Raw genomic sequence first — 15,717 nt, 5'->3', positions numbered from 1 at the left:
TATTTATTTATTTATTATGCATCTGTCTGTGTGTATGCCTTCAGGCCAGAAGAGGGCACCAGACCCCATTACAGATGATTGTGAGCCACCATGTGATTGCTGGGAATTGAACTCAGGACCTTTGGAAGAGCAGGCAATGCTCTTAACCTCTGAGCTACTTCTCCAGCCCCCAATTCAATCTTATTTTACAAATAAGTAACTTGAGCATTATTAGGTAGAAGAAAGCCCAGGGTCCAACAAATTGTACAAAATGGACGTAAAATTATTAATTTGATAATAATGAATAATTTATAAATGTCCAAATATTTGAAAATATGATCTTTGGGGCTGGAGAAATGGCTCAGCGGTTAAGAACACTGGCTGCTCTTCCAAAGGATCTATGTTCAATTCCCAGCACTCACATCACAGATCATCACTGTCTATAACTCCAGTTCTAAGGGATTTGACACCTTCACAGAGACATACATGCAGGCAAAACACCAATGCACGTGAAATAAAAAAAAAGTACATTTGTTAAAAGCTTGAAAAAGAGAAAATATGATCCTAGCAGATTCTTATTTTCAGCTCCTTTCTCAAATAAAATGTTAAGAGAACACAGGTGTTTATTGGTTCCAGCTGTTAGGTAAGCAAGAGGGCTGGTGTGTCTCGTAATTTTGGATAGCGGCAGGACAAATATAATTAGAGTGGGGACTAATGATCTGAGTTTGTCTAGATTAACCAGGGTCATCATGCCTGCCTGTCTGGTGTAATAGTTCTTTTTCTGAAAGACGCGTAGGACCTAATTAGTGGCTGCCGGCCAAGGTTGTGACCTCTCAAACTGCCTAGCAGAGGCATGCTCTTTTAGCTAAATTTTACTTTTGTATAACTTAGTTTTGAAAGCAAGTTTTTTGGTAAATCCTTCGTAACATCAGTGTAGTACTTCCGTTTCTTCTTTCATTAGATGGCAAGAAGCAAATGTTTAGCTATAAGGATCAATAAATTGAGAATGATGGAAAACAGAGATTTGGGGATGAGAGAGCAAGAGAAATTAAGTTGAATGTACTTATTGCTATCTTCAGATAGTTCATGTTGAAAGAAGAACAAAATATTTGTTCTCAGAAATTGAAAGCCCAAGAGAGTGAATTTTTAGTTTACTATAAGAATTTGCCAGTGGGGCGGTGGTGGTGCACGCCTTTAATCCCAGTACTCAGGAGGCAGAGGCAAACAGATCCCTGTGAGTTTGAGCCAGCTTGGTCTACAAGAGCTAGTTACCGGACTGTTAGTTCCAGATGTGTTAGAAAAGGGCGTAAGTACTAGTAGTTTGAATGTGTGGGCCATTAGAATTATTTATAGTCTAAAATTCTATGGCTTTGTGCGTACCCTTATAGGATATTGGCTCTTCATTCACAGGATTGTCAGTGTTTGGTTCTGTTGAAAATGTGAAAAATTTTAACTTTTTTTTTCATTTAATACATTTAGATCATATTTTTTTCTTCATCCATGACCTTCTAGATATGCACTGAAACTTTAGTGAAGGTCTTAACTACTTGTAACTTAAAATGGCTAAATTTGAATTATTAATATATGGCAAAAAAGCAGTTATTACATTATGAGAAGGAGGAGATGATGGGACACAGGAGTATAGGACATTGGAGGTGATGGAACACAGGAATATAGGGCATTAGAGATGAGGACATTGGAGATGGAACACAGGGTACAAGGCATTGGAGATGGAACACAGGGATACAGGACCTTGGAGATGATGCAACACATGAGTTCACAGCATTGGAACTATTGTAAAAGCAGAGTGGACAGGATTCATTGAGCTCATTTAATAAGGGTTGAAATAGTAAAACACGTGATAATTTGCAAAGTGCAGACAAAATTACTATCATTTGTAAATGGAAAGACTATTTATGAGATGCAGTGTTGGTTTAGTGGCTAGGAACCACTGCTGCTCTTCCAGAGGATTTGGCTGGATTCCAAGCACCAACATGGAAGCTCACAATGATCAATAACTTCAGTCCCATGGGATCCAGTGTCCTCTTTGGCCTCTGAAGACATGGTGCATATATGCTTCACAGATATACAGACAGGTACACACACACACACACAAACTAATTTTAAAAATTAAAAAGATTATATACTTTGAAATGCATTTGTGTTCAATTGTGTAGCCATAGAATTAATAAGAATTGAACAATGGTCTGATACACACACACACACACACACATGATATGTCATGATGTGGTTTTGCAATTTTCCTGAAATATAGATTTGTATCTTGCAGATCCTTGGGTCTGTTGTGATGTAGTCTCTTCATTAAAGAATGGGGTTCTGCATGACCTTTGCTATTAAATAATACAGTGCAGTTTAGAACACAGACACTAGGGTGGGGAAATGGCTCAGAATTAAGAGCATTTCTTGTTCTTGCTGAGGACTGGCATTTGGTTACATGTATCCATGTCAGCGGGCTTATAGCATCCCATAACTCCAGCTCCAAGGGATCCAATGTGCTCTTCTGGCCTCTGTGTGCACTTGTCTACAGATGGTACACACAGGCACATGTATGAATGCGTGCTCACAAAAGTAAAGGCAAACATATAAGTCTTAAAAATGTTAAATTATTGAATTAATATATAATTGCTATAATTTATTCAATAACTATTGTATATATTTAAGTATAAACACTTATCTTTATATATTGTAATATTTATAGTAATCCTTTAACATAGGCTATATTGGGCCTAATTTGTATATATGAAATATAAGATAGAAAATCAATAAATATGCAAGTGAACTTGTTATAGAGAGGCAACTTTTCAAATTTTTTTGGTGCATTTGTTGTCTTGAGTTTTTTCTTTTTTTCTGTTTTCATTTTGGATGAGATATCATTCTGTAGTTCAGTCTGGACTTGAACTCATGATCCTGGTGCCTCAACATCTTGACTAGTAACCAAGACATTCTTAGATGTTTTTCCTTCTTTATATTATGTAGTGGTTGTCTACGCACTTTATTTTCAGAAGAGAAATGACAGGGAGTTGTGCTCTTAGAGGTTTGTCATTCTGTGAGAACGTGACTCAACACTTGCCAGGTGTTACTATTCTTCTGACATCTCTTGGGGGGCTTCATTTCAAATCAAAGAAGTTCATGTTCAGATGCCTGTGATCTTCAAGGGTTTAAGATATTTATCATCCAGTAGGAGGTGCCAGAGTTGAGGGCTGAAATACAAACTCAAGTCTAATTTTCCTTAAAGCCTTAATTGCCTTTAGTAATTCTGTTTATTAAAGGGAATCTTAGTTGTAAGCATCATGTAGAAACCTACCAGTTCTTCAGAATAATGTCAGAATTCTAGTGTAGCAGTTTAAAACCCAGCAGAGAGTTAACATTAAAACATAGACTGTGCCAAGGGTCTTCTCTTCCATAGTGTTCCCTGCACCCCTCTGCATGCTTGCTTGCTTCCTTATTGGTTATAACTTAGCCTTTGTACTTTGATTGTTGGCCCTGCAGAACTCTGTAAGGTGTTGTAATAATTTATTGCATTTGATGTGTGAGAAGTGTCCCATTGCCCATTTGTACATTTTTTAAAAATACTGTTGTGTATTTTATGTGATACTGCATTGTAGGGAATGTAAATATTGCCTTCCTTTACCTCCCTTGAGTTCTTAGCTGTGTGGCCCCTCATAGAGAAAGACAGATTAATAAGAGAAGAGAAACCTCCATTGAGAAGTAGCTCAAAGCAGTGGTTTGATACTTCTGTGTGTAAAGAAACTTCAATAAAGGACAATTCATTCGTAAGGAGATGAGAGAACAAAGGAAGGAAGTAGTTTTGGGCTTCCAAGGCTGGGAAAAAGAATGGAGAGGCAAGTGTATGGGCAGAAACGATCTATAGGCTTTGTTTGTAGATTCCTAGAGCTGTTTCTAACAAGGAATAATTTATAACTGGGTATTAGGAAAACAACAACAAAAAAGTAGGTTGGGGGAATTTTTCTTCTCTTTGAGCTCAGTTACCTTTAGCAGTTATAGTATTTAAAAGGTCATCAATATGGGGATGTTAATAGTGTCATTAAATTGAACACTAACTTGTTAATATTAGTTGTTCCATACCCGGTTTTACCTGCTTTAGGGTAGACATGTGAATATAAAAAGAACCCTAATCAATCTGAACCCATTTTGTTAAAGTTTCAGTTTTTGCAGGCTCGTGATGTAAAGGCATACTAGTGAAAGTGTCCTAGTAAGAGAATTGCCAGGATTCATATGTAAAGAAATAGCAGGTCCATTCACGTGGTGATGGCAATGACTGGTCTGCAGTCTGTAGCTAGAGACATAGAGGAGTCTGAGTCCAGCGTCCAGAACAGACGCTGGCTGTGTGGAGCCTCAAGAGGAACCATACACTTGCGTTTGCCTAACAAATTTATTTCTGTACATTGATCACTACAGAATGTCAGAGTAAATTTTAGAGCCTGAAAAAAACCAATACAAAGGATCTTAACTATTGCACCATCTCTCCAGCCCCATCGAACCTACAGTACAAGGGAAGATTTGAACTATCTCTTTTCATTTTGCTGAGAAAGATGCACGTTAAAAGAAATATCTGACATATTGTTGTATTCTGTATGTATGTACATCACTTACCTTTTTACTTTAAAATTTTTTAAAGTGTCTTCTGGACTAGATTAGTTATTAGTTCTAAGTTGTGTTTTCCTCATATTTGAACAACTTTGGGTTAAGTATATCTTTCAAATGATGAATAATTAAAATTGTACTTGACGACAACAAAAGTTACTGATTGCTTCTGTAGTTCGTGACAACTTTGCAAGTCAAAGCACAGCGGTAGACATATGAATGAAGATTGTGTGAATGAAAGAATTAATAAATGAACTTTATTCACACCCCTCTTCATATCAAATTATTATTTCTACTCTGAATATAATGTTTGTGCTTCAGGGATATTTAGGCAATGCAACAGTTGAGTGTTAATCTTCTTGCAAGTCTTTTTAAATGTAAGTCAGAAAGTAAATCAGTCCAAGTTGTTCTTAATTACTGCATTCAGTGTAACCTGCTCTATTTATTTCTCTTCTAGGTGAGATTGACCTGCAGATTCTCTCCAAAGTTCAGGCTCAATACCCAGGAATCTGTATCAGTAATGAAGTTGTTGAACCAAGTGCTGAGCAAATTGTCAAGTACAAAGGTGTGTACTAACTTCTACCTACAGAGGTTTATTATCTTCCCGTTTTGTTTGTTTGCTTGTGTGTTTCTTTTGTGTGCTTCAAATGGTTAATAGCACACTGACTACTATGTATTTGGTAAGTTTATTTGGAGAAAAACCTAATTAATTCTTGGCAGGCAGGAATAAACACTTGAAACTACTAAGAGTGAATACTTGAATTCCTTTATTGACTTCATGCATTAATCTGTTTTATATTTAATTTTTATTCATAAAATTCTGCAGTTTGTTTAATCTTTATACTAAGATAGTATAGCCTATATTTAACTATATTTTCAAATTTACTTCTTTTTCCTCCATTTTTTTAAGTACTAGAAAACAAATATCTGGACAAATCTTCTGATTTTCTGAGCTAGATAATAAAGAAAAATATGTGTCTTTTATTTTTTGTTCTCCTGTATTAGGGTCTCTAGTAGAACAGAACCAACAGGCTGTGGTCTTGCTAGTTCAACAATGACTTCTGGATGCAAAGGCCAATAATTCAATAGTTGTTCAGTTCATAAGACTGAATGGCTCAGCTGGTCTTCAGTCTGTGCTGGAATCCCAACAAAATATGTTATGATACTTATAAAGCTCTAAAAGTAAAGGAATTCCTTAGCAGCAGGAATGAAGACAAAAGAGGCAGAAAGAAAAAAAAGGCTCCCTTTTTCACATCTATTTATGTGAACTACCACCAGAATGAATGGCCCATACGTTGATGTCTTCTGACATCAGATGGTTCAAATCTAGGGCTGATCTTCAAAACCCCCCACAGGTGTGCCTAGCTTCTTGGGTGTTAGTTGATTCCAGAAGTAGTCAAGCTGGCAACCAACTTAGCCATCATAATCCTATAATAGTTAATGCATTAAAATTCTAAATAAAATGGGTTCCATATATAATTAAATTAAAATTGATAATAGGCTACCTTTTCTGGGTATTTTAGAGCGTGTAGCCAACACATCAAACATGGAGAATGTAAAATTTGCTTGGCACAAGGAAACATCATCTGAATATCAAAAACGGATGTTGGAAGAAGAACCTCAAAAGTGGGACTTTATTCATATGATTCAGGTAAGAAATAGTCTTACAATAAGATGCTGCCAAAAAGATGTTTTTCACAAACTTGTATAAAAATGCACTATATTTTCATGTTTAAAATGAAATCTTTTGGTTTCTAGTTTTATAAATGAACACTTTCTGCCTTAAAAAGATGTTGTTAAATACAGAGACTCTCTTTGACAGTTAAAGTTGTTTAGAACTGCAGAGTGATTATATATTCTAGCGAGTTTTCAATGACTCTCTTGGTTTAGATGACCAGCATATATGTAAATGTTCCAGACTTTTTTCCTGAATCCTCTCAGTTTTTCTGTTGGTAGGCTTCTATGATAGTGTGTATATATATATATATATATATTTATATATATATATATATATATGTGTATATATATACATATATATACACATATATATATATAATAGAAGGGACATGTTTTATAATAATAGATCAACAGTGCGTTACTCATATTTGCCAGTCATTTAGGAGGTCTTTATTTCCATGTTTCAACAGCAATGGACTAATAAGCAATGATGATTGCATACATGGTATGAGGTGCCAATTCTAGGCATCACTGAAATTTCTGGATAGTAAAGAATATATCCGTATTGGAAGTTGTTTAGTATTAGGCCATGGTTTTATTTTGTGTAGAGCACTTAACTGTCAACAGGACTCTTTCTTCTTGTGGTTCATAATCACAAAGAAAATGTTGAGTCTAAACTCAACGCATTTAAGCAGTCCAAGCTTTTAATTCCTTAGAAAACAAATCTTTTATCTGTCAGAGGTATTTAGCATGTCCAGAAATCATATGATATTTCTCTAGATGTGTTTTCCACCTTCAGGAAACTGTTTCCTAGTCTTCTTCTCCTTACTTGTCCTGCAACCTGCCCTGACCAGTCAGTCACTCCTATTTGATCAATACCAGGTTGTCTTGAAATCTCCTCCGCCAATGCTGTTAATCCAAAACTCTTCAATTTAGCCTCAGATAGATTATTTGGTCAAATGTAGAAAACACTCACATTCTTCACCAAACATATCACAAGAACAGTCCCTTGGCCACTTGTTAATATTCTTCCCCTCTGAAGCTTCTTGACCTGAGCTCTCATAATCTGTATTGATTTCAGTACCATTGTCTTCCATGCTTCTACTAGTTTGGCCCATTAAGTCATGCTAAAGCATTCAACTGCTTTCATTTATTTATTTATTTATTTATTTATTTATTTATTATGTATACAATATTCTGTCTGCATGTATGCCTGCAGGCCAGAAGAGGGCATCAGATCTCATTACAGATGGTTGTGGGCCACCATGTGGTTGCCGGGAATTGAACTCAGGACCTTTGGAAGGGCAGGCAGTGCTCTTAACCACTGAGCCATTTCTCCAGCCCCTCAACTGCTTTCTTAATCCAGAGTCCCTGAGTTCACATTCTTTCAATAAGCAGCATGGTCAGTCCTGTGGTAGCATTACCCACTTCCTGGTACCAACTTCTGTCTTAGTCAGTGTTCTCTTGCTGTGAAAAGACACCATGACCATCACAACTCCTATTAAAAGGAGCATTTAACTGAGGCTATTGTTCAGTTTCAGAGGTTTGGTCCATTATCATGGTGGGAAGCATGTTGGCATGCAGGCAGACATGGTGGAGGGAATAGCTTGATAATTCCATATCTGGATCATCGGGCAGCAGAGAGACACTTGGCCTCAAAGCCCACCACCAGTGACATTTCCTCCAACAGGACCATATCTCCTGGAACAAATATTGCCGCCACTCCCTAAGCACTCAAATCTATCAGTCTATGGGGCCATTCTTGTCGGAAACCACCACACCCTCTGAATTTACAATCCAGTACCTGTGCACCTTGTACCTGTGTCTCTTTACTGCTTATCAAAAGCCATTTCTTCTGCTTCTGCCTTATAGCCTACTCTTCTCCCTGGTGTACAGTGCTATAGCTCTGGAGATTTACATACTTGTCTTAGAACTTCCAAGCCAGGCGGTGGTGGTGCGTGCTTTTCCCTTAGAACTTCCATATTTGTTTTCTTTCTTAAAGCAAAAGTCTATTCTCTTTCCCTTCTTATGTACTTTACATGTGTCTAGGTTATGTCTCTTCATTGCTATTTATACTATATTTATCCAAACATTCTGATGACTTGCTTTCAGTTTGGTATTTACGGTCAACCTAAAAATCCCAGTGTGTTTTAGATAAAACATCTGTTGTGACCAATAGCCATGAATTTGGTGATCTGGGTGTCTATAGTAAACTTCATGAAGAGACTTGAATCATGGCTCCTGAAGTTTATGGGCCATATGAAGGGTCATTTTATTTCATTCATTCTTGTGGGAAAAGTCATAGCTAAATTATTTGACCCTTATTTTTCTGTGAATTCTATTATGGTTATACCACACGAAAAAGTGAATTCTTGTCCAAGAGAGATAAGCATGAGATATAAAAGGTTTCTGTTAGGTAGATTCTATAGTGGCTAAAGGATACATGTCGTTAAGGCTAGAATAACCTGCACTTGACTAGGAATGATCTAGAATTATTAAAACTGGTTTGGCTAGTCCCTAATATCCTGTGATGATAACCATAATTTTATGCTTTATATTTTCCACTGTCCTAGAGATTCTGTCCATGTCATAGCTTGTCACTTTGTGTGTGTGTGTGTGTGTGTGTGTGTGTGTGTGTGCATGTGATTAAGAAAAAGAAAATGTGTATGTGAGATTATGGAGAATCTTGTCCAAAGGCTGGATTTTAAAGTAATATTCTAGAAACAGGGTTTGCTTTCTTTTTGCTAACACCATTTTCTCATATAAGTGCAAAACTCACAAAACGAGAATAGGCACAGTTCTGTTTTCCACTTGCAAGAATAAATTTGAAACACTTTTAGTTACAGGTGTGTAAGGTCTGTGTTATGGAAAGATGAAAGTAAGTTTAAAGATGTTTTGCTGACTGAGGATGAAGTGTGGGTGCAAAGTGTGTGCCTGGTATATGCGAGGCCCTAGGTTCCATCTCCAGGAGTGGAGGAAAAAAGCAACAAAAGCTGTTTGCCTATAGGTGGGCAGATGGCATATTTGCCCTTCCCTAAATGTCTTATTATTCTAACTCTCTGATCTTTAAACATTTAAAGATTTTTTCCTGGTAAAAATTTTCTTAGTGTGAAAAATCAAAGCTTCCACTGAGTATGTAGTTCAAACATACAAACTATGTAGTCCAAAGCATCATAAAGAAACATCTCATTTCTTTCTCCCCTCCCACCTAGATGCTGTATTATGTAAAGGATATTCCAGCTACTCTGAGATTCTTCCATGGTCTCTTAGCTGCCAACGCTAAGATTCTCATTATCCTTGTCTCAGGTAAGCTATTTCAGTCAGTTGGGTTTTAAAATAGCAGTTTGAACATATACATGGATTCATGTGTTTAGATAAAGTTAGTATATTTTGTGTTTGTTATGAAATTCATTTTAAATTAATTTTTAGACAAGTAGAAATGTCATTCACAACAATGCACAATTTGAAGAACCTAGTGGAATCAAAATTTTTTTGTTTCTATCTATTCGGAATAATATCCTTATAGAGATTAGAGAGATGACTCAATGGTTAAGAGCATACATTATTTTTGTAGAGGACTGGAATTTGCTTTCTAGCACCTACTTCAGGCAGCTCACAACTACCTGTAATTCTAGCTTAATGCATGTGCACATGCACGTGCACACGTACACACACACACACACACACACAATTCAAAATAAACTCTAATAGAACCTTACGAAAAAGAAAAGAAGAAAAATTCTTTGCCTTGTGCATATGCATCTGCTCTGGTTATTTTCTGTGACTGTGATAAAACATTTATCCAAACCAATGTGGGAAGAAAAGGGGTTATTTGGATCACAGTTTACAGCCCGTCACTGAGGGAAGTCAAAGTAAGAACTCAAAGCAGGAAGTAGGAAATGAAGCAGAGACGATGGAGGAATGCTGCTTACTGGCTTGCTTCCAGGCCCACCTGCCTCCTGATGGCACTGTCCACACTGTACCCGCCTATATTATTTCACAATAAAAAAATGTGCCCTGTGGACATGCCCACAGGCTCACCTGATGGAGGATATTTCTCAGTTGGGGATCCCTCTTCGAAGGTGCGTCCAGACTTGTGTCAAGTTGTCTGAAACCGAGTGGCACTGCATCTGTTTTATAGAACAGAAAGTTCAAGGGATAATATTTTTAGCATGAGAACAAATAAATACAGTGATTACGCTTACCAATCTTATGTCACTTGAATGGCTTTCTCCCTTCTTTGAGATTTGCTAATAAGTAAATAAAATTTTGAATATTTGGATGCAATTACTTTGTATTTCTAAAGCCACCATTAACACAGCTCCTTATAGCTTCTTTTATAAACTGTTAAAATGATCCATTTGTTTTACTTTGTGGTATAGTTTTATTTTTTCAGAGAGGACATTTGATTAGTGTGTTGCTTCCAGGATCATGTCACATAGTTTTACCTAGAAAACATTGGCATTAAGGTCATTCATAAGATTTTGCTGTGTAGCGTAGATTGGATTCAGAATTACTGGAGTATTATGGGCACCTGCCACCATGCCCTATCTTTTTCTTTAGTAGTTCTTTGTTGGATCTCATGTGTTGTTTACTTGTTGCTAGGTGGCGGTTTCTGAATACACCGCAGTCCTTATCAGCATCACCAGACAACAGTTCCATGCATTGAAACTGTGCCACAAAATTTGTCTTCACATATGAGGAATAAATTTTATAATGGCAGATGCAGTTGTGCTTATAACCCTGGGCTTTACTTTGTGTAAGGGTTAAGAGCCAGGAACTCTTGTATATAACTGACTCTCCAAGCTGTAGGCGGAGCCTGTTCGTTCATTCCTGTTCAGACCTGAAGTAATCACTCAGAAACTGTATTAATTAAATCGCTGGTTGGCCAATAGCTTAAGTGTACTTCTAGCTAGTTCTTATATCATAAACTAACACAGCTCCATTAATGTATTACCACAAGGTCGTAGCCTACTGGCAATGTTCCTGCGAGCTCCTGGGGGTGGCTGTCTTCTGCGTTGGCTACATGGATTCTCATTGACTCTGCCTTCTTTCTCCCAGCATTCATTTGGTTTTTCTGCCTAGCTCTATTCTGCTAAGTCACTGGCCAAAACAGCTTTATTCATTAACTAATAAAAGCAACACATATACAGAAGGACTTCCCATACCACCAAGCAAACATTCTGATATACTATTTTTTACCTTTAATTAGTTAAAATGACTCATTTATGTGGGAAAGGTCTTGTTTTTCATTTTGAAGGGATTATGTAAATTGAATCTTTTTTGCCAACCTATGTCTAAATTAGGACACTTAGTAAGAAGTGCTTTGTATTACAAAAGGGAACTTGGTTTTCCATGTTGTGGAAACTTACTTTTATGATCTGCATCAATAAAACAGAAACATTGTTCTGAAGAAAAATTTATCTGGAATTGACATGCTTCATATTAATAACCATTCTACTAGTGGATCTGACATTTTGAGCAGATCAATATTTAAATGCTAGGTATTTGTTAATAAGAAAAAAGCATTATATTCTTTAAAATGTGGTATAAGTATTCTATGTGCAATTTAGAGTTGGCCTAGCACCTTTATAAATACAGTAGTCTGATGGCTGCTGCATGGAGAGTTATTATAACCCATACTTATTGGCATCAAGAAATGCGAGGACAAAGCAGGCCCAGGGAAAGGTATGAGGACACATGGGGCATGAATGCTAGTGTGCTTTCTACATGTGTAGCTTTAGTTAATTTTAGGCTATTTTTGGATAGCCAGGCCCATATATTCATGCATGGGATCCAGGTGAGCAACTGTATATCTTTATATGGAACGAAAAAGACAGTAAAGACAGTTAACTTTTTTTTTAAAAAAAGATTAATTTTGAGCCGGAAATTATTCCATAAGTGAGCGCCAGATGGTGGAAATGGTTTTCACTTTTTTTTTTTAATAAGTAGTTTACACGCTCTTATCCTGACTGAAGAATAGGAGATTGTTGTCTGAAAGAGGTAAGCGTTTATAATCAATATAGTTCCTAGAACCTAGAATGAACACCTGAGAGTGTTCAGTTCATTAACCTGGAACTCGGATGAGGTCCTCCTGTTACCATAGTAGCTACTTCTTGGAGGAGGTTTTACTGCAAAGAAAGGTCATATTAGTTTCTTCTTAAACCACTGAGTAAAGTAAGAAAAGATATTCCAGAAATTTGCCTAAATTTGTCAGAAATATTAAATAGATTAATTAAATAGAAATTGAAATACTTTATACCTTTTCTAGTAGTTTGGTTTGCAGTTAAATAAGATATTCAACCTGAGGGAAGAAAGAGTACTGCCAAATATGTTAGTCATTTTTCATCGGTTCAGTTAGTCAACTAGGCTGTTTCTAGTTTTCCCAGTCATCTCTCTCACACATAATGATGACAAATGCAGAGTAAATGGCTATAGTTTTTATCGCAAGTGTCTTGTGTATCCCGTCTCCCATCACTGCCTTGGCACTCTCCTGCTGTTTCAGAAACCCTTAGGAACTCAGGAGAGTGAAGATCAGTACCTTTGCCTCTCAGTCTATTGCTGCACCTTTGGGAAGCCTTGGGTGCACAGAAAATGCTCAACAAATGTTTGGATTCAGTGGAGCAGTTGTTATTTGTGTTTTGTGATGCCGGACCTACAAGGTTCTAAAAGTCCACCCCAAAAAGGAGAATATGATTCATCTAAGAATGTCTACGAATAAAACACAGAAACTTTGTGTTTGCACATGTATTTATGCTGAAATAAAAGGCTTGGTGAAAAACAAACATACATTCTCATGGGCATATATGCTGGATATGCTGATAGTCAGACAAAATTATATATGATAAACAAGCAAAATTAGGACAAGAAAGATAGGTTGAAATCAGAAGAAAGTTGTGTCATTTACTGGTCTGTATACTATAATTGATCTTATATTTTCTTCTGTGTTCATATGCTTCTGTTACAGAGCAATTCCAACTCAGAAAGTATTCACTTAGTGGTAACTAGCAGAACTCTTTGATTTTCAATATGAAAAATGAAATGCAAAAGAAGAGAAATAAGTACAAAATATGTGAATTTTGTTTTAAATGAAGAGTATTGTATACTAAAATATTTCATTACTGTGTTTTTGCTTCTCCCCGTTGCTCATTCAACTCCAATTTTCTTGGCTTCCTGGTCAGTTCTTAAGTGCGCTGGCCTTGCCTTGGCTTTACAGCCTTTGTAGCTGCTCCCTCCATCTGGAGTAATCTTCCCTGTGATGTCTAGCTATGGTTGCTCAAATGTCACCATACTAAACAGACTCCGTGATCACCATAGGTAAAACAGCAGTGCCTGAATGGCTCTGACCATCTTCATCCCTTACTCTGATTGCTTTTCATTTACTCGTTACATCATAGGTACACATTTAGTTATTTATTTTAATTTTCTCCCAACTTTTGTTATGCTACTTGAATTAAGCTCCACAAAGGATCTGAATATTGTTTTGTTGACTGCTCTATTCTAAATGTATAGTATAATGACTGGAAGAAGCTAAAAGAAATAAAAAAGAAAGAAAACATGAACTTTGTTTTTTTGCATAGGAACTAGTGGCTGGGACAAGCTATGGAAAAAGTATGGATCCCGCCTACCCAGGGATGACCTCTGCCAGTACGTCACATCCTCTGATCTCACTCAGATACTGGACGGCCTGGGGATTAAGTATGAGTGTTATGACCTTTTGTCCACCATGGACATTACAGACTGTTTTACTGATGGTAATGAAAATGGAGAACTGCTTTGGGATTTTTTGACAGAAACTTGCAACTTTAGCAAAACAGCACCACCGGATCTCAGAGCGGAAATTATGAAAGATCTTCAAGAACCTGAATTTAGTGTTAAGAAAGAGGGGAAGGTACTTTTTAATAATAATCTGAGTTTTATAGTGGTTGAGGCATAACTATAAATCATGAGTATTCAGAACTGACATTTTGCATAATTATTGGTTAAAACTAATCTTACAATAAGAATATAATCTTATCTCTTATAAATGAAATCTACAAATTTTGGAGACATTCTTGGTTTCTATCAGAATCACGTGGGCTACTTCGAGTTATATCTTGTCCTTGAAAGATAACATTCAGGCTGCACAGTACCTAACTAGAAAGATATGGCTTGAGTTTCATTGGATTATTACTAATAAATTTTTTTCCATTTTCTCATTGTTCTGGAAATTCTTGGAATAGTAATAAAAAATGTGCCTCTATACTTTGAATAGTTGCAAAGTGACATCTACACAAAAAGTAGATATGTCTCCACTTTTAAAGACGTGTTCGTCTTCCTAGTTTTTCCTATTGTGGTTTCTATCATGCCTTTTATTAATATCATCATAAAGTTAGAGGCTGGTGGGATGGTTGCTCCAGAGGACCTGGGGTCAGTGTTCAGCATGCATGTCTTACACCTCACAACAGACTGTAAGGCCAACTCTAGAGAATCTGATGCTGTATTCTGATCTCTGGAGGCATCAACAATGTGTGCACATACCCCTCCCACACGCATAATTAGGAATTAAATAAATCTTTAAAAAGATTACAAAACTGGCTCTTTGTCATGTGATTCTTCTACATTATCTAAGATATAATCATTTTTTTTCCTTTCTGATATACTGAAGCTTTTATTTTGTGAAAATCAATTTAGTTCACTTTTTCATTTCTTAAGTTTTAGTTTCTGGAACATTTAAAAAGATCTCTCTAATATTTTATAATAATTTCATGACTTTGTTCCAAAGTTACCTTTGGATAGATTTTGGAGAATTTGGGGAGACTTACTTGGTATTGTTTTAGGTAATCCTCTGTTATTCTTAAAAGAAAAATATATCTTAAGTTAGTAAGTAAGTAATAATTCATAAGTATTTTCTATAATAAGAAAATGATACTTCCCATTAAAGCAGAGTAAAAGATGGGTCTTACTAGCTTGGGGAACTGTGACTTTTGCAGTGTAGAAGCCTTAATTCATGGGTGGTGTTTTGTCATTCTCGTGATAGCATTAGTACTTTATGTTGCATGATCGTCAGCTTTGAAGAATTTGTGCCCCGTCTTTTCTCTGTGGTTTGGAATATGTTTATATTGACAAATACGCAAGCTTAGTTTGTAATCATAAAACTGACATACAGTGATGTATTTTCTTGGACAGCTTCATCAATTTTTTTAAATTATAAAATACAATAAATAAATGAGAGTTACCTAGTCAGATTCCTGAAACAGACCACTGAATGATCATAGTAAACCGGTGATTTCCGGATGATTGATGGGGGTGGGGCAACTTCAACAGACAGGTAGAATTCAAGACTGTAGAGCAACTCTGGCCTTTTGTAGAAAAAGTATGGGCATGCTATTTAATGATAGAGGTGGATATGCTCACAGATCGTGTTTTATAAATATGACCATTTTCTCATTCTTG

General features: G+C 36.4%; 1 protein-coding gene across 1 annotated transcript in view; it reads left to right on the top strand.

The window, feature by feature from the left end:
• Hnmt (histamine N-methyltransferase) overlaps positions 1-15,468 on the top strand; it is a 23,289-nt gene extending 7,821 nt beyond the window's left edge. The window contains exons 3-9 of the mRNA XM_050139891.1: positions 1,002-1,031; positions 1,141-1,163; positions 4,251-4,253; positions 5,063-5,170; positions 6,129-6,256; positions 9,495-9,588; positions 13,863-15,468. Coding sequence (XP_049995848.1) covers positions 1,002-1,031; positions 1,141-1,163; positions 4,251-4,253; positions 5,063-5,170; positions 6,129-6,256; positions 9,495-9,588; positions 13,863-14,218 — 742 coding nt within the window. The 3' untranslated portion in view covers positions 14,219-15,468. The remainder of the gene's footprint in view (positions 1-1,001; positions 1,032-1,140; positions 1,164-4,250; positions 4,254-5,062; positions 5,171-6,128; positions 6,257-9,494; positions 9,589-13,862) is intronic.
• Positions 15,469-15,717: the final 249 nt, after the last annotated feature.

The sequence above is a fragment of the Alexandromys fortis genome, unplaced genomic scaffold (genome assembly GCF_014885135.2).
Source record: "Alexandromys fortis isolate MF-2015 unplaced genomic scaffold, M_Fortis_MF-2015_v1.1 scaffold_33, whole genome shotgun sequence".
Classification (NCBI taxonomy): Eukaryota; Metazoa; Chordata; class Mammalia; order Rodentia; family Cricetidae; genus Alexandromys; species Alexandromys fortis.
Note: the sequence above shows the minus strand (reverse complement) of the source record. Positions and strands in the feature narration are given on the sequence as shown.